This window comes from Musca autumnalis, unplaced genomic scaffold, assembly GCF_047663935.1.
Source record: "Musca autumnalis isolate F117 unplaced genomic scaffold, ASM4766393v1 scaffold_5, whole genome shotgun sequence".
Taxonomy (NCBI): Eukaryota; Metazoa; Arthropoda; class Insecta; order Diptera; family Muscidae; genus Musca; species Musca autumnalis.
Genome location: NW_027412088.1, coordinates 102,306,834 through 102,327,297, shown reverse-complemented (window position 1 = coordinate 102,327,297; position 20,464 = coordinate 102,306,834). Strand labels below are relative to the sequence as shown.

Here is a 20,464-nt window from a genome sequence, read left to right as displayed (position 1 = left end):
GCTTTGTTCATTATATACGTAGTTGCTTATAACCGTTGTTCCTTCTATCCGAATTTATTTGTAAAAATCTTTGTTTTATCTCACTTTTACACATAAATAATTTAAAAAGTTAAAAAATCCTTTAATTCCGCTGTTATTAATTTTTGTCTCAACAAGTAAAAAAGTATCAGTCGGCTTTGCCGACAGAGATATACCCTCAGCCTGTGCAAATTGAAACACTTTTTTCACAAAAAAACTTATGTATTTAGGGGGTTTCAAAATTTTGGTCGTATGAACCGACAAAAATGATGATTAGGATTAAAGTTCAAAAATTTTGCGGAAAAGGTAATTAAAGGAATGGACCGACATAGACCATGGTGGTGCCACAGGGGGTTTTTACACCCTTCGGGCTGTTTTCTCAAGAAGTATGGACTTGCCCCTGAAACAACTTTTACCATCATAATTGAGGCAGCGAATGTAAGTTGCTTCAACAAAAATCAAAGTGATGCAATAGCAGGTCTTAAAGTGAACTTATCTAAAATTTTGTGTGGGAGGTACGGGATGGAGTGGACAAATATAGTCCATATTCGAACCTGATCTATATCTGGTAGTTATTATGAGAATGTGTAAAGTATGGACCAAATCGGTCACTCCCATCAAGAGTTATCGTGCGCACAAATTTTCCGAATATTTTTGAACTTTTGTGGGGTAGGTACCTGAAGGAGTGGACCGATGTGGCTTATCTACGAACTTAAAGTAAGTTTGGAAACAATATTACGAAGGCCAAATTTTGGTCGGAATCGGCATTTCCGTTCGAGAATTATCTTGCGCTTCCACCCATAAACATGGTGTCATAGGGTTTGTTTTTCAACTTTCAGTCTATTTTTTCAGGAAGTATTGACTTGCCCCTAAAAAAACTTGTACCTTGGTATAGGGGACAGTGAATACAAGATGTTACAACAAAAACCAAGGCGATTCGAGAGCAGGTCCTAAACTGAACTTTTCCGAAATTATGTGTGGGAGGTACACGAAGGAAATTACCGATTGAGTCCATATTGGAACCTCATCTAAGTCTGATACAAATTTCATAATGTGCAAAGTATGGACCAAATAGGTTACTCCCTTCAAGAGTTATCGTACGCACAAATTTTCCGAACATTTTCGAACTGGAAGGAGTGGACCGATATAATCCATCTTTGAACTTGAACTAAGTTTGGACAAAATATTACGAAAGCCAAATTTTGGACCAAATCGGCAGATCCGTTCAAGAGTTATCTTGCGCTCCAACCACTACACGCGGTGTCAGAGGGTTTTTTGTAACTTTCAGGCTATTTTCTCAGGAAGTATGGACTTGCCCCTAATGAAACTTACAGCGTCGTATAGAGGACAGCGAATACAACTTGCGTAAACAAAAATCAAAGCGATTCGCGACAAGGTCCTTAACTGAACTTTTCCGAAATTTTGTGTGGGAGGTACCCGAAGGAGTGGACCGATTGAGTCCATATTGGAACCTCATCTAAGTTTACTAGAAATTACACGATGTGCAAAGTATGGATCAAATCGGTTATTCCCTACAAGAGTTATCGTGCGCACAAGTTTTGCGACAATTTTTGAACATTTGTGGGGGAGGTACCTGAAGGAGTGGACCTATGTGGCCCATCTTCGAACTTAAATCGAATCTAGACAAAATATTTCGATACCCAAAATTTGAACCGAATCTATTGATCCGTTCGAGAGTTATCGTGCGCACCAGCCAGCCAGACAGACAGACAGACGGACGGTACAAACATACTTGGGGTCTAAAACCATTATTTCGATGAGGCACATTTTTGGTCGTATCAAAGTGTAAATACCCTCTTTAGCCTAAAGGCTGAGGGTATAAAAACGCGTTTTTATACCCTACACCACTATGTGGGGAGGGTATTATAAGTTGGTTTTGGCCAAAAATGTGCCTCATCGAAATAATGATTTTAGACCCCAAGTATGTTTGTACGATATCCGTTTCAGACAATTTTGAGTAGATCTAGCAATGTCCGTCCGTCTGTCTGTCTGTCTGTCTGTCCGTCTGTCTGTCTGGCTGGCTGGTGCGCACGATAACTCTCGAACGGATCAATAGATTCGGTTCAAATTTTGGGTATCGAAATATTTTGTCCAGATTCGATTTAAGTTCGAAGATGGGCCATATAGGTCCACTCCTTCAGGTACCTCCCCCACAAATGTTCAAAAATTGTCGCAAAACTTGTGCGCACGATAACTCTTGTAGGAAATAACCGATTTGGTCCATACTTTGCACATCGTGTAATTTCTACCAAACTTAGATGAGGTTCCAATATGGGCTCAATCGGTCCACTCCTTCGGGTACCTCCCACACAAAATTTCGGATAAGTTCAGTTTAGGACCTGCTCCCGAATCGCTTTGATTTTTGTTTACGCAAGTTGAATTCGCTGTCCTCTATACGACGCTGTAAGTTTCATTAGGGGCAAGTCCATACTTCTTGAGAAAATAGCCTGAAAGTTACAAAAAACCCTCTGACACCGTGTGTAGTGGATGGAGCGCAAGATAAACCTCGAACGGATCTTCCGATTTCGTCCAAAATTTGGCTTTCGTAATATTTTGTCCAAACTTAGTTCAAGTTCAAAGATGGATTATATCGGTCCACTCGTTCCGGTACCTCCCCCACAAAAGTTCGAAAATGTTCGGAAAATTTGTGCGTACGATAACTCTTGAAGGGAGCAACCGATTTGGTCCATACTTTGCACATTATGAAATTTCTACCAGACTTAGATGAGGTTCCAATATGGACTCAATCGGTCCACTCCTTCGGGTACCTCCCACACAAAATTTCGGAAAAGTTCAGTTTAGGACCTGCTCTCGAATCGCCTTGGTTTTTGTTGCAACATTTTGTATTCACTGTCCCCTATACGAAGGTACAAGTTTCCTCAGGGGCAAGTCCATACTTCCTGAAAAAATAGCCTGAAAGTTGAAAAACAAACCCTATGACACCATGTTTATGGGTGGAAGCGCAAGATAATTCTCGAACGGAAATGCCGATTCCGGCCAAAATTTGGCCTTCGTAATATTGTTTCCAAACTTAGTTTAAGTTCGTAGATAAGCCATATCGGTCCACTCCTTCAGGTACCTACCCCACAAAAGTTCAAAAATATTCGGAAAAATTGTGCGCACGATAACTCTTGGTGGGAGTGACCGATTTGGTCTATACTTTACACATTCTATTAAATCACTTTGATTTTTGTTAAAGCAACTTACATTCGCTGCCTCAATTACGATGGTAAAAGTTGTTTCAGGGGCAAGTCCATACTTCTTGAGAAAACAGTCCGAAGGGTGTAAAAACCCCCTATGGCACCCCCATGGTCTATGTAGGTCCATTCCTTTAAGTACCTTTTCCGCAAAATTTTTGAACTTTAGTCCTAATCAACATTTTTGTCGGTTCATACGACCAAAATTTTGAAACCACCTAAATACATACATAAGTTTTTTTTTGTGAAAAAAGTGTTTCAATTTGTACAGGCTGAGGGTATATCTCTGTCGGCAAAGCCGACTGATACTTTTTAACTTGTTTTCAAATGGAATTGTAAAGGAAATTTGGTTTTTACCATATACCATTTCTAGCCTAAAGGCTGAGGATATAATAAGTGCGCCAAATTATACTGAAATCGGTTCAGATTTGGATATTTGAGGTATTCAGTTAATTTTTTTGTTTCCACATATATTTTCGGCCTAGTTCATGTATTTGACGCACCGTCCACCGTCAACGCACCGTTCGACTAGAAAAAATTTGCCAAATTATATTGAAATCGTGTTGGTGTAGGGTATCACTTTAATGGATTTTGGAATTGGATTACTAACCCGACGTCTAATCCAAGTCTTCATCATTGTTATGGGCGAACGCACCGCACACCTTAGCTCACTACCTTTAACGGTTATTAAAGGCAGTTTCCCAGCTGACCCAATGGGGAGACTTGAATTATAGCAATATCAAGCTGATTTTTATTTATTTGAAAATTTTGCCTATTTATATATAATTTTATTATTTTATTATTAATTTTAATTAATTTCTCGTTGGAGTCGTGGCATAGACTAATGATGTAATGAATGTATAGACTACAAATGTTTCTCAGCTCTTATCTTTGAATAAAAAATAAAAAATCAGCTTAAGGCAGGCTGGGGTTTGAACCCACGTCCTTGAAAAACATATGAAAAAGTGTAATCATAACTTCCGGAGGCTGCACTAAAAAGCGTTTGTCGTGGAAACCATACAGTTTGAATGAGAAAAGAAAGCTCATTACATTGCATTTGAGAAATGAAAAAGTTCGATGAAGGAGAAAGCTCTCCACAGCCGATATGTCTGATGACCTGCTACCAACGGAAGATGCTGTTGAAGCGTTAAAAACCATGTTTTGGAGATGTCTCAATCGAAGTGGAAAAAGTGTTTCTACAATTGATTTTAGCGCATGAAAAAGTGTACAAATCATGCTGGAGACTACGTAAGAAAACAATAAAACTTTTTTGATGGTAAATATTCGCGTTTTCATTATTAGACCGGAGACTCTTCTAGTTCCCCTAGTATGGTAGAGGGTATAAAAATCTCAGGCAAATTGTAATGTGGAACAAAAGCGACATAAGCACAATGTGTACCAGCACTGTTTACGGCACACATTTTGCCACATACAAGCGCTTTAGAATTCGGGTATATTCTGCATCCGAGCATATTCTGCATGCACATTGTCATACATATGTTGGTTGTTGATACAAAAAAAATATATATATATATTCACTTTGTATTTTTTTAAAGACTCGTTCATTTTGATTTTTTTATATACACAAACACTACATTTCTTTTTAATATTTCATGGAAATTTTAACAGTTTTTTTAATGAAAGAATTGTGGTAAAATTCCGTCCGGGAAATTTGGTCGTACGTGCTTCTAGTACCTCAAAGTGTTATGTGTGAGAAAGAAATATAAAAAAGATTGAGGATTCACCGGTGCTATGCATGCTTATCCATCGACTGTTAGATTAATACAATACACCATATCCATCCTACCTGCGAGTAGTAGTAATTTTCCTTTTTTTTCAAGAAGCCACAAATTGTTATGGAAAAAATCGGAGCGCACCCAAATGTAACCCACGTTTGTCATGGAAATAATAAATTAAAATGCATTTGTTTTACTTTTGCTGTTGTGTCTACATGTGGTACAATAATACATACATTTTTTGTTATTGTGTTCATTTTAAATAATTGAAAATTGTAAAAACAATGTGTATAAACTTATTCTATAAGTAAAAGGAAAGGCTTACAATGGGAATGCACATTTAATGTTTTCGAGAGCGGCCACCATTTAAAACCATTTCCCAACCAAAACTTGGGAGCCACATGAGACTAGAGCTGGCAAACTATCGATAGTCGCACCATTCGATAGTTTCGATATTTCTTATAAAAATATCGATAGTATCGATACTATAGTTAGTTTTCCATCACCTGTATGATTAATGAACAAAATAAAATATGGATTTGGCCCCGAAAAAATTGAACCGCTTTAACTAACATACCCAACATGTTGACAAAAATTAGAAAACGATCCCTAGCGAGTCCTTAAACTCTACTCTTTCCAAACTTTGTGTGGGATGTACCCGAATGAGTGGTCCGATGTAGTTAATTTTCGGACATAATTCGAGGCTGTAAGAAATAATACGATGTTAAACGTTTTGAGCAAACCAGTTTCTCCATTAGAGGGTTATCTTACGTACTACCCAGTTTAGATGGTGCCGGCAGGGTTTTTTTTAGATTTTGGGCCATTATCTGGGGAAAAAAATTGTACCGTCGCAAGAACAACCTGCTGAAGAAAATTTCACAACGATCCGAGAAGTGGCTCCTAAACTTCACTTTTTCCGAATTTTATGTGGGAGGTACTGACGTGCCGCACACTAAAACACCACTTACAGAGGGGGTAGAACATTTGTTAATATATATGGTATTTTGTTAAATTTTACAAAATAAAGCCCTAATAAACATGTGCCTTTTGATTTCAAAAACAAAAGACTGAAACAGCTTCACCTTTTTCAATGAATTTCCAGCGATCCCAAAGATTTTTGCAAGAATTCTACCTTCTGCGATGAATTATCCATTTAGTGGAATGATATGAAAACATTCAAATTGAAAATGAAACGAATTTTCATTGATGTTTTTCAAAATATTTAATGAAATGTGAAAAATATTAGTTTTCAATGTTGAGGATTAGTTTGGCTTTAGGTCATTCGAATAAAACAATGTTTATTTTATTGTTTGTTCTTTAATTTTTATTGTTTCCAATATTTCGACTGTCATCGACAGTCATCTTCAGGGATATTATGTTTGTGAGAGAAGCTACAGGTTTGTTGCACTGTCTACGCTAAACTAGTTTAGCTAAATCTTAGCTAAACTAGTTTAGCGTCGACTGTCATCGACAGTCATCTTCAGGGATATTATGTTTGTGAGAGAAGCTACAGGTTTGTTGCACTGTCTACGCTAAACTAGTTTAGCTAAATCTTAGCTAAACTAGTTTAGCGTAGACAGTGCAACAAACCTGTAGCTTCTCTCACAAACATAATATCCCTGAAGATGACTGTCGATGACAGTCGAAATATTGGAAACAATAAAAATTAAAGAACAAACAATAAAATAAACATTGTTTTATTCGAATGACCTAAAGCCAAACTAATCCTCAACATTGAATAACAACAACAGGTCAACAATAAAAACAACAACAAATATTAGTTTTTTTTTAAATTCCAATAATTTATAGACATTTCATTCTTTTGTTGACGTGACCCTAACATTACAAACAAAAACAATTTTCTATGTGGTTGCTGTTGAGTTGTATTTATTGTAGTATTTACTTTACCTTGTTTGTTCTACCATGCTCGTAAGCATAAAAATAACTGAAGACTTTTCAATTCTGATTGATCCAAACCATTTATGTTGATTTTGGCATTATTCTATTGCTTATTTTTCAATTTTACTAATTGCAAATGGCACAAGAAAGTGACATCGAATTTACAAATACCTCAATCCAGGGATGGGAGCAACACATTGCAACAACCAATATAACCAATCACAAATAACGAGTATAATGAAGACGAGATCTGGGCTGCTTGGGTTATATTCTAACAGCTATAGATCGGAACAACTTGGTCTCTGTTCCATATGCAATCTTTGAGACTTAGAAAACAGCATTTTATAGGAAGGTGTCCTATTTATAACAACATCCGATATCACCATTTCAACACAAATATATTGTCTGATAGTGACGTAATAAATGTACTAAATGGTGGTGGAAATAATGGTTGACTAGGCCTTTATAATTATGTGAAAGAGGCGCTTAAATACAGGCAAATACTAATACAAGAATTCAATTATTAACTACATTCCCAGATAGCATTTAGAAGACTGTTTTTTCAAAAATCACATTGAGGAGTCTTTTTAGAGTCCTTTTGGTGATCAAAAATTGATTAAGTCGCTTGTGTGATCAGAAAGGGACTCGAAAGTGACTCCCTGTAATGATTAAAAAGAGTTCAATTTAAAATACAACAAAAAATGTGTAGCAATCACAAATAAATCATTGAGGTGTTTAAAATGTGACAATTTTTTGTTATTTATTGTCACATTTTGATCATCTGGAAGATTGAAAAATGCTTAATCAAAAAATGGTCATACAGGTGTTTGAAAAGTGATTATAATTATGTATACTCTGATCATATTTTGAACAGTTAGGTGATTAAAAACTGATTGTTTTGTTTTATTTTTATTTGGTTGTAAATAAAAAAATAAAATTCTCATATACACTTTCTACAAAATTTTGATATAAATGTAACGTATAATATTAAAGGTACAGACAAACACAACACAACAGGTTTTGCCAAGTGAAATGAAGAAGCAGTATACTAACCACCAAGCAACATAAAGGATAATTAAAAGACATAACAAAGCAGAAAAGACTATAAAACAAAGGAAAGAAACAAAGAAGAATAAAAAGAAAATTTTTTTAATTTATTTCGTCTAACAAAAAGACTCATAAATGACTCCCTAAAGACTCATAAATGATTATAAACATGACTCTAAAAAGACTCGAAAAAGGGTCCGAAATTAATCAACAAAACACCAATAAATGATTGAAATACGACTCGAAAAAGACTCATTTGTGATTTGTTTAGAAGAGTCGCCTGAGGTTATGTTTTCCTACCGACAAAGGAGTCATTTATGATCAGAAAATGAGCTCATATTCTAGCTTTTTAATCGTGCAGTCGGATCAAAAAAGACTCGAATTTGATTAAAATTTTCAAAAAATGCTGACTGGGTTGTAAAACTCAATATTCCGGCAGACGGTTTGTATATAAACCATGCTGTAAAACATGGCAGAATAAGAAGGTAATCTCATTTCAAAAAAACCGTCCTTGAGCTGTCAAATACAACCATGCGTTCGAAACAATATGAAAGTTGTTGTTGTTGTGTACAACAATAACAACATATGGTTTGTTTACGTTCTTTTAATATTTGTGTACATAATTTTATAGAACAGAAAAAAATATTTTCGTAATTTTATCAAAAATCATCAAGAAAATAACTGCCCACAAAACAAACGGACATCGCGGTCAATGTGGATATACCAAAATTATGTTAAAGTTCAGTAAAAAGCAGATAAATATTTTGATTTTCTATTTCTCGAAATTGATTTGTGAAATACAACGTGAAAATGTTTTGACTTGAATGTTTTTCGTGTTATTGCAGAACTTAGACAACGTAGGGCCACTGGTCCAGTGAACAATGCACAAATCGAGGAAACGATCATTTATTTGGCAGCAGTGATGTCGTCAACCCAGCATCTAATCTATGCACCAACAACCAATTGATGCGTGTTTACATAACGCTTATAGCAAACACGCCGGTAAGTAATTGGGTTGGAGCGATGATAAATGGGTTTATATTCATATATTGAATGTGTGTTCCTTGTTACAGGAATTTTGGCCTACTGGTCGCGCTATTTCGCGTATTCCTTTGTCCGTGGGGTGGTACTCATAGCTCTGGACAGAATGATTTTCATAACATGTGCCGTGGTGGTCTCATGTTCGTTCCTACCAAGGTTTTTTGCCCTAGACACCTGGAGATCAATGCAAACCAAAGCCTAGGTCTCTACGGGCCACATCATTGGCTCTCTGAATTCCCTTTGGTCAATTCTGATAAAGTACAAAGACCTACCAAGCTATTGCCTTCCACAGGCCCATGAAGATCTGGGCCAGCGACCGTCGCCGATTTACGTTCTGGTCCCGTCGTCGTATACTACAAGGATGAAGGTTTTCTTCGGTATCCGTATTTTTTATGAATAAAATGTATAAAATCGAGTAAAAAAGTGTCAGTTGTTGTTGTAACAGTGTTTATTATTGTATGTTTGTTCTTCTGCTCAATCTGGCTCTGGGTCTATCCGTATCAGTCGGCTTTGCCAACAACATATACCAACAGCCTATGTGAATTGATACTGTCATCTAGGCACAGATCGAATGTATTTAGGGTCTTTTCAGAATTTTGTGGCCCTTTTTGGACATTTGAACTTGCCGTCTTAGACATGTCGACGGAAAACTACGAACAGCATCGGTATACATTTCCAAAGGATTTTCGAACAGACCCTAAACTGCACTAAAACATAAATGGTGAACTTTTGTGGGGGAGCTATACTAAGAAGAGGACCCATTTCGACCATTTTAGAAGTTAAAGTAAATGTGACCAAAATATTAGGAGATCCAAAGTTTGGACCAAATTATTTGCCCCGTTCAAGAGATAAGGTGCAAACCATTTTAGTGACATTTTTTAAATATTGGGGGCAAGTACCGGAAGTTAAGAATCGGTATTGTCCATCTTCTAACTTAAACTAAGTTTGAACAAAGGCCGAATTTTGTACCGAATCTGTTGAAGAGGTGGAAAAAATAAAAAGATCGTTTTATTGGGGCAAGGACAGCCACAGATTTATCTCATAAGTCATTATCCTTATTAAAATTCAATTCAACTTCCGAAACGTCATAAAACTGCATTGTTTCAGTTATTGCTCGTGCATTGTAAAAGTATTTTAAAATGCACATCGTTGCAAAATCTAATCTGCGTTTCAAATGCACAACTGCAACAAAGCAACTGATATTTCGGATGTCAGCCATAGTCTTCCGCTTTTTATACCCTCAGTCTTTATGGGCAATATGTGCCCATCGAAACAAATCTTTTAGACCCCAGGTATGTTTGAACGAAATCCGTTTCAGACAATTTGGAGTCTATACTTAGTACAAGTTCGATGATGGACAATATTAGTCCACACCTTCCGGTACCTCACCCAAAAGTTAAAAATGTCACTTAAATGGTACACGGTATATCTCTTGAACGAATAAAGCAAACAAATTGATCCAAACTATGGATAATATTTTGTCCAAATTGAGTTTAACTTCTAAAATGACCCATATGGACCCTCTTCTTATTGTACCTCCCTCACAAAATTTCACCATTTGTGTTTAAGTGCAGTTTTTCGTGTGTAATTCCATGCTTTCTGACGTAGTGGTCCAAAAGCTCTAATTTATACGTTTACCAACTTAAAGTACTGGTCGCAAAAAGAAACTGGGAAGTGTTGTTTTCCTCGGGGAAAATAATATAATGTTGTAGTCATGATTAAAGTGACTAGGTGCTATTAAATTCTCGACACGCCCTATTCCATCTTGGAGTCATTTCCTTGTAGGATTTTTTGTACCTTGTGGTCATTATGTCAGAAAACAAGAACATGTTCATGTTTGAAGGAAATATTACGATGTGCAATACCAAATAAACTGCATTTAAGGAAAAATGTTGTGTGGAGGTATTCGAAGAACTGAAACGATATAGTCATACCTGATCTAGGCCCGAAAGAAATGCTATTTTTGGACTAAAATGTCTGATATTTTGTTGTAGTGGTACCGGAATAAGTGGGCCGATATGATTCATCTTCGAACCTTAACGACGACAAAATATTACGATTCCCAAAATTTTAACCAATCCGTTCAAGAGTTATCGTGCGGACCAGCCAGACAGACGGACGGACATGGACAAATCAACTTCAAATCGTCTGAAAAGTATTTTGTCCAAAAACGCTTGTTCCTCAGCCTAAAGGCTAAGGGTATACACATTTAGCCTTTATGTGAACCTGGAACCAGATGTTTTAACCTCTGTAAAATTATAAATCCGCAACAAAATGCATGCTTTATGTCACGGCAGCTAATGTGAAATTGATCAATGATTGGAAAAAATATTACGCGGACCAACATTTGGACCACATCGGCTGATCCGTTTGAGAGATTTTCTCCAGCTAGCTAGACGTACAGGGGTAAATTGACTCCAATCTGTCTGAAAATTTAAATTAAAAAAAAAAATTAATTAAACTGATTTGGAATTTAAAATGTAAATAAACCTGACATGTATATTTTAACATATACATACATACAAAGTTTGTCAAAATCATTTTGTCAATGAAGGGACTGCAAAGCGAATACAACTCTGTGAGCTGTGAACGTGAGGTTACCTTGTATCATTGTATCATGGCTGTAAAACTTTATATATTAAATCTACTTATAAACTTAATAAGAATTATTATGTATTATAACGTTTTTGAAAATAAAGTTTATTGAATTGAAAAAAAATTGCGGAATACTGTTGATAATATCGATAGAAAAAGTAACAATCGATATTAGCCCAAAAAATAAAATATCGATAGTATCGATAGTGCTATCGATATTTTGCCAGCTCTACATGAGACGAAAAACACATTACAAAGTTATGTAAAGAAGCTACTGCATTACATGTAGGCTGAAAAATAATGGCTTATTTGTTAAATCTTTTACAAGCCAAAACTACTTACTACTTGTTATTCTTGAACAAAATATCAGCAAAACTATCGAGAAACATTCGACAGGGATTTTTTTTCATTTAATTTCATTTTTACATTACATTTATTCTAAATATATTATTTGATATATCTCCTTATACATTCTATTAGAGACTGTCTTGTTGCACTGAATTCAACCAGTGAAGCTTCATTTAACATATTAAAATTCATTAGGGCTCTATTAATAGGCCATTATTTAAATAATTATTCCTATAAAAATCGTGATGAAACGGTTTAACATTTCTCAGATGCCTACTTGGCACATTAAAAGAGATTTTTTCCAAAAAATGTGGGATGTTTAGCAATGGTGTGGCGAATTCTAATTACAACAATATATTTTCACAAAAAATAAAAAATAATTAAAAAAATTAAGTTTCAGTGTTTTATTTATAAATGCACTTAAAACTAGAAAGTAATTTGTCGCTTAGCCTCAATTCTTCCTCATGATGGAATTTCTCAAATAAAACTTCTAGTCGTTTAATTTTTCCACCATTTTTAATTTAAATGCAAGCGTTTTATTTGAGAGATTCCATCATGAGGAGGAATATACTTATTGAGACTAAGAGACAAATTATTTTCTAGGTTTAAGTGCATTTATAAACAAAACACTGAAACTTAATTTTCTTAAATATTTTTTATTTTTAACTTTTTAGTAAATACAATTTTTGACCACTGAGAAATCCATAGCCAAATTACAGTCAATTTAAATTGCCTGAAATCGAGTAGTACCGTTATATGGGGGCTACACCAAAATCTCGCCCACGTCCACAATTTGGTAACTCCAAATTCCAAGTTACGCCAATTCGGACTAAAAATGAAGACAAAATCCTCAAAACACCTGAAATCTGGTGGTACCGCTATATGGAGGTTATAGGAAAAAATGGACCCATATTGGTTTTGGTTTCATATTCATGTATTGTCATCCAAAACTAAAAAGTGTTCAAAGTTTCAGTTCGTTTGGTCAACTTCAACTTTATTAAAAATGAGTAACTATATTTGAACTAAACGTTCACCAAAGCAAGTTAAATAAAACACTGTAAAAATTGCCATCAGCTGACTTGATGCGGCTACGTGGGATCTAATTCTCGCATACGTGATCGAGTTATTTGGATTACGCTATCCGTTATCGCATATACTTTCGAGTGGAGTTTGCGAGTTTTTGCCCGCCACACATTTGCTGTCGTAACCCAGCAAAAAAAATCCTTACTAAATAATGGGTTTTTATAGTACTTTTTGGTCGTCGTAACAACTTACAAAACCTCCTACTAACCCATTATTTTAACAAGGGCATGTCGACAAAATTGCTAGTTATTTTATGACCACTAGAAAAACTAGTTATGCTATGGCCACTGGAAGTTGAAAAATAACCTATAAGCTAAAAAATATTTTCTATGTTTAGTTGCAGTTGACATGGAATTTGTTTTCAATTTCAACACACTTCATATTTTTATTTTATTACGCTTTTTGCTGGACTTGAACACACGAACTTTTGCTTTGTAGCAGAACACACAACCCTAGAATTTGTAGTCGGAAGCACACGCTCTGTGCCACCGTACTCATAACTTAGTAAGGAGTAATATAAGTAGTTATTGTTGTTTACATTACATTATAATCTTATATTGTTCTGAAGTTTCTGTACTGTTTCGTGGCCACTGAGAAACTTAAATGTCAAGTTACAGATAGTTCGGTAAAAAAAATTTAGCTAAAGTTGTCAAAATACCGAAAATCGGGAGGTTCCGTTATATGGGTGCTATACCAAAAAAAAAAGACCTATGCTCATAATTTTTGGAATATGAGTTTGTTGCTCATTACGAACCCTAAATGTCTAATTAAAGCTAATTCGGTTTGAAAATGTGACTAAAAACGTCAAAATACCTGAAATCGGGTGGTACTGTTATATGGGGGCTATACAAAAACGTGTACCGATATAGTCCATCCAAACGACGGATCTTCCCAACATTTCAGCGTCCTATCTCCATTTTTATACCCTACACCACACTGTGGTAAGGGGTATTATGTCTTTGTGCATTTGTATGTAACATGCAAAAGGAAACGAAATAGACCCATAATTCCTTTTGGGGATATACGTATAATCACTTTCTGAGTCGATTTATGCATGTCCGTCCGTCTGTCCATGTATTTTTGTTCGCAACGTACAGGTCGCATTTTTTGTCCGATTCAGCTGAAAATTGGGGACTACAATTTTTTTAGACCTAGGAAGAACGCTATTGCTTTTGGTGAAAATCGGTTCAGATTTGGATATAGCTCCCATATATATTTTCGGCCGATTTCACGTATTTTCTGTACCAAACACGCTACATATGTCCCATTTCAACGAAATTTGGAATGTGTGACTGAATTCGGTCTAGAAATAAATGTGCCAAATTATATCGAAATCGGTTAAGATCTGGATATAGCTCCGATTTATATTTTACATATTCACAGTGGTGTAGGGTATCATATAGTCGGCCCCGCCCGACTTTGAGCCTTTCCTTACTGGTTATGGATGCTAGAGTGATTACCGCAGACGATGGACTGACATATGTAGATCGACTCAGAATTTTACCCTGATCAAGAATATATACTTTATAGGTTCGCAAATGATTATTCCAATGCGTTACAAACGGAAAAACAAACTTAATATACCCTCCATACTATGGTGGATGGTACAAAAATCGATTGCACGAATGACTGACCTTTTGCCTATTAATAACTAGAATAACTTTTATTCCATTTAAATATTGAAAAAGCTCACGCACAAACCACTTTTAGTTGATATGATATATGAAATAAAATTATATATGATATAAAATGATATATGTATATGTAATGATATGATGTTAAATTTAGTGAGAAACAAAAGGATATGTCATTCTGGTTATGTCGTGTGACTCCAAAGCTTATTTTCAGGTATACATATATGTATATCTGCTTATAGTGTCTTCAAAATGTTGTCAAAAAAGCTCATATAGAAAATTTTCAAGTGACTTAGTGCGTGAGATTTTTTAACGAATCGCCTAGTAATTAAGATTTTAGATAATTTTAGGAAAAAACTCATCAAAATACGAGGTTGTAAACTTGGAACTGATCGAGCAAAAATACATTTTATCAGGGAATAATATTTCGAGGTGCTGCATATTAAATAACAAAATTAGTTGCCCTTAGATATTATCAACCGTTCAAGGTAAATATCTTCCAATTGAATTAAGTGGATATCCCTTATAGTTTTGAATGAATTACTAAAAAAACACATGTTATTCTATTGTGAACTTACCGTTTTTGTGATGTTCCCTCTTTCAATTTTTAAAAGTGATGGTGGTAACGTTGTGCTGGTAATTGTTGAGTGTTTTTTCTGATTCAAGCATTGGGCAATGCAAACTTCTTGTGGCAAATAGTCAAAATCTTCCTTGTGTAATTCTTTAGCCAAACCCTGGGAAAGATTTGAATTTTGTAACCCAACCCAAAACACAACGGCATTTGCGTAGTAGAGCAGCAGCATTGTTGGTTATGGCGATTATCCAAATAGACGCTTTTCAGAACAATTTGATGCGGTTTACCAATGACAATTTGGTATAATTTTTAATGATTAGAAACCTTTTGACTTTTGCGGTTTTCCTTATTAGTTTTGAATTTTGTTATTTTAAAACATTTTTTTAGAATTGAATTATCGTTTGTTTTAATTCACTTTGTTTTCGTTTCCTTTAGTTTGACTATTCTTTAATTTATTGCTGTTGTCTGTTTTGAGCAATTTTTGCATTTTAAACAACAACACACCATTGTAGGCTTTTTTGATTGCGCGTTTGTGTTTGAGGCAACGACCTTTGAATTGAATTTTGTATTTAAATAATTAATTTTTAATTAATTGTTGTTGAAACAATAACAACAACATATAAATATATTTTGTCACTCACTTTTTTAATTGCAATCATTTACAGATTAGATGTTGTCACTCATATTGCCTTCACAATGAAGATTTACTTTTATACCTCCTTTGATGTTTTCTTATTTGTTTTCTTTTACCACTGCTTTTTCTTGGTGTTTTCCCGAAATTGTTATTTATATTTTCTTTAGATATCGTTTATACTGCACTTCTGTTGCTGCTGTCAGGAATAAACCATTAATTGGTGGACTAGGATTTATCACGATTTACGTTGATGATGGATTAACTCAAGAACTTTTTCTTAACATTTCACTTCAACAGCAGCAGCAACAACAACTCGAACCGTTCTTAACGATTTGATGTTTGGTTTACTTTTGCAATTGTTTAACACTTGGTCGTCGTCGACGGAATGTGCGAACTAAAAGAATACCAATTGGAATCCATGGTTTCTTTCTCGGGTTCATGTTGTTCTTTTGTCTGTTTTTCTTGTTTTTGTAGCGTTTTCTCTTTTGAATTTGTTACATATGCATGAGATGTGTATGTTAGCTATGTATGTTTGTACATATATGTATATCATTGCCTTGGTTAAATTTTCTAGTACAGTGGTTCCAATCTGCAATGAAACAAACAACAATTAAAGTAAGTACAGGGTTCTCCATTAATTAACTTCCCGAATTACGAAAAACCAAAAAACCGATTGAACAAACGAATAAACCTCCCCTTAAGTTGATGACACCCGCAAAAGTTTAATGGATCTGTTAATTTCAAATTTGTTTAACATGAATCCCAACTGAGTCCATGCATCAGCCGACGATATGGACCACCTGCACGCTGCAGACATAAAACACATTTCAACAAAATTTTGACAGCCTCACAGTGATCATAATCGTTTTTTCCTGGTCAAAATTCTGAAGCTTTTGAACGGGGAGAGATATTTTCATAATTTTTTTTGTTCGACAGATAACACAATCCGCTTTTCGGTGAATAAAGAACGGTCAAATTTGGTGTAATAGGTGCAGAGGAATTCAAGGTCAAAGTTTTGAGTTTTTTTACTATTTTCCATCATTTGTCTTTTTTATACCTTCCAAGTAAGAAACGAGTTAAGTTCGGCCGGGCCGAACTTGTAATACACTGCACCACGTGTTGTATGGCAGTAAAATGGAACAATTAGTTTCCTTTCGTTTATAAGGAAAACTAAATACCAAATATCAGCAATTTCGGTAAAACATTGTGGCTAATCTTCAAAATATCGAAATTCGGGAGGTACCGTCCTATGGGAGCTATATCAAAACGTCAATCTATACCTACAAATTTCTGTCGGGAAGTTTTTAGACTCATAGAAGATTAAATACCAAATTTCCGATATTTCTGCAAGATAATATGGCTAAAACCTTCAATCAAGACGTTCGCTTCTAAGGGGGATACAGAAACACGTGGAACTATACTGATAATTCTCTTCTGGATTATTTTATAAACCCATTGAAGACTAAATAACAAATTTCAGTCATTCGGTGGGATATTGAAGTCACAACCTTTAGAATTACGAAATTCGGGAGGTACCGCTCTATAGGGGCTATACGGAAACGTGGACCTATACTGACGAATTTCAGCCATTTTGGTGGGTTATTGTGGCCACAACCTTTAAAATACCGAAAATCGGGAGGTACCGTTCTATGGGGACTATATTAAGGCGTACGAAAACTAAGTACCAAATTTTAGCCATTTCGGTGTGATAATAATGCTAAAACCTTCAAAATACCGAAAATCGGGAGGCACCGTCCTATGGGGGCTATATCAAAACGTGAACCGATATAGCCCATTTGCAATACCAAACATCCTAGGAGTAATAGAAACTTCTATGACAAATTACAAAGCTTTATCTTAAAAATCGAAGCTGTATCTTGATTTAAACAGACGGACGGAAGGACATGGTTATATTGACTTCGTATTGTACCCTGATCAAGAATATATATATTTATACGGTCTCCGATGAATATGTCGATGTTTTACAAAGGGAATGACAAATTTAATTATACCCTCCATATTATGGTGGAGGGTATAAAAGCTGTTAAATTCCAATAAAAAAGCTATATACAGTATAATCTCGATAATCCGGACAACACATGTTTCGGCGGTGTCCGGATTACCGAGTAGTAACAAAAACATATAATTTTGTACGTTTAAATCACTAAGTAAACGAATTCATATTACGCAATTAATACCGGATTGCGACCACTTTAAGACCGGGTGCAGCTTCCCTGGCTACCAAATTTACTCTTATATTCCTCCAGCGTAATTTAGGTGACATTTCCTGAGTATTATTGTCATGCAAAACTTCTCTACAACTGGTGTATATGTATTCATAGTTTTTTTTAAGGACATAAACTTCGTAGCTAGCTCATGTAAATATATTTATTTCCCTTGTCCATGGGACATGAGCCTCTTATGACTCGCGAGAGAACTTCAGAATTCAGTTGCACTTATCTCATTACGGTGAATATTTAGCCATTTCATTAACATGGACAAATGATTTTATCTCGTTGACGAAACCAAAAAGAGATATTGATTTACAAAATGTATACGAAAAAGACAAAATTAAGTTTAAATATATTGGGTGCATAATTACGAGAATGCAACCCAGCAAAATTTGAAGGAAGTGGTTCCATGCGATGACGTGATTTCATGGTATCTTTTGCATTGGTTCAAACGAAGTCGTGAAATATCTGATCTTTTCATTAGCATATAAACCAATGCAAAGGAAGTATTGAAAGATCCGATCTTTTCATCAGCATTTGAATCCATGCAAGGGAAGTCGTGAAAGATCCCAATCTTTCATCAGCATTTGAACCCATTCCATCGATACAATAGAGATGCATTTTGTGTTTTTCATTTTCTAAATATATAAGATTAATTATTTACAATAGGCTTGATGTTGTCGGAGACTCGAAATTGGTTGGTGAAAATGACATGCAAATGCATTGGTGGAAATGATATCCCAAAGCATTGGAGAAAATGACATGTCAAAGCATTAGGGTATATGACATGCTTTGGATCCAAAAATGAATAGCATCTTTTGGGGTCCACGCTCATAGAAAATTCATAGATAAAGATGCTAAAAATATGACATGCTATATCACTTGCACCCATGATTGAATGGCATCTTTGGCATCGAACATTTGCTGGGAATATAATAATACTTAGTTACGCGTGATTTTGAATGCCAAAGAAAGAAAATAAAATGGGCCATTCGATTTTTTAGCTTTTCGACTGTCAGAAAGTTGTAAACGTCGAAAACGTCATATACCCGTTGAAAACGTATAAAAGGTAGCAAACGTCAAAAACCTCAAAAAATCTATGTTACCACCATATTTTTCACTATTTCTACAAGCCAGTCCTTGATATCGAAAAGCCTCCGTACCTTTTTTGAAAGCAAACATATTTTTATTAATATTTTAATTTTAAAAATAACTGAAATAATTGAACTATAAACTTGGTACTCTGAACACTACCACTACTGAAATGTGTGTTAGATACGGCATAATTCCCGACAGACCATCTATGATATTGATTGTATAACTGAGTTAACAGTCAAGTCAAGTTTTGAACCGAAAACTTTGAAAAACTTAATTTTTCTTATTTATACACCAATTACTATTCCTAAGAACGAAAACGTCAATGAAATAAATAAGAATCTAATACCCCGTTTATATATAACCGGATTTAACAAACGAACTGGGTTTCAAATGTCAATTCCATTGCTTATATTTCAAATAAATCCCCATAAAGAAGGTTAACCCTGCAAAAAGCTCTAATATAAACAGCATATAATGCTCGAGATAGGAATAAATATTGGTGTCCGGATTATCGAGGTAAGAAAAATATGTGATGTCCGGATTACAGAGTCTGCAGTGTAAAAAATTCTATTGTCCGGATTACCGGTTGTCCGGATTAACGAGTGTCCGGGTTATCGAGACTATACTGTAAATACAAAAAAAATTAAAAATTTTTTTTAAACAATTTTATTTTTCAAAAAAAATTAAGGGCCTGTTTCACTATGTCGAACGAAAATGAAAACGAAAGAAAAACAACTAAACCCGTGTATGATATTTAAATTTTGTAGTTGTTTTAAAGCAAACCCAAAGTCAATATTGCCATGAAAACCAAAGTTTAGGTGTTTTTCGTTGGCAATCATTATACCCCACACCACACAGTGGTAAGGGGTATTATGTGATGTCCGGATTACAGAGTCTGCAGTGTAAAAAATTCTATTGTCCGGATTACCGGTTGTCCGGATTAACGAGTGTCCGGGTTATCGAGACTATACTGTAAATACAAAAAAAAATTAAAAATTTTTTTTAAACAATTTTATTTTTCAAAAAAATTTAAGGGCCTGTTTCACTATGTCGAACGAAAATGAAAACGAAAGAAAAACAACTAAACCCGTGTATGATATTTAAATTTTGTAGTTGTTTTAAAGCAAACCCAAAGTCAATATTGCCATGAAAACCAAAGTTTAGGTGTTTTTCGTTGGCAATCATTATACCCCACACCACACAGTGGTAAGGGGTATTATGTCTTTGTGCATTTGTATGTAACATACAAAAGGAAACGAAATAGACCCACAGTTCCTTTTGGGGATATACATATCATCACTTTCTGAG

General features: G+C 35.0%; 1 protein-coding gene across 1 annotated transcript in view; it reads right to left on the bottom strand.

Moving 5' to 3' along the window:
- tor (tyrosine protein kinase receptor torso) overlaps positions 1-20,464 on the bottom strand; it is a 533,285-nt gene that overhangs the window by 352,516 nt on the left and 160,305 nt on the right. The window contains exon 2 of the mRNA XM_073992792.1: positions 15,198-16,416. Coding sequence (XP_073848893.1) covers positions 15,198-15,422 — 225 coding nt within the window. The 5' untranslated portion in view covers positions 15,423-16,416. The remainder of the gene's footprint in view (positions 1-15,197; positions 16,417-20,464) is intronic.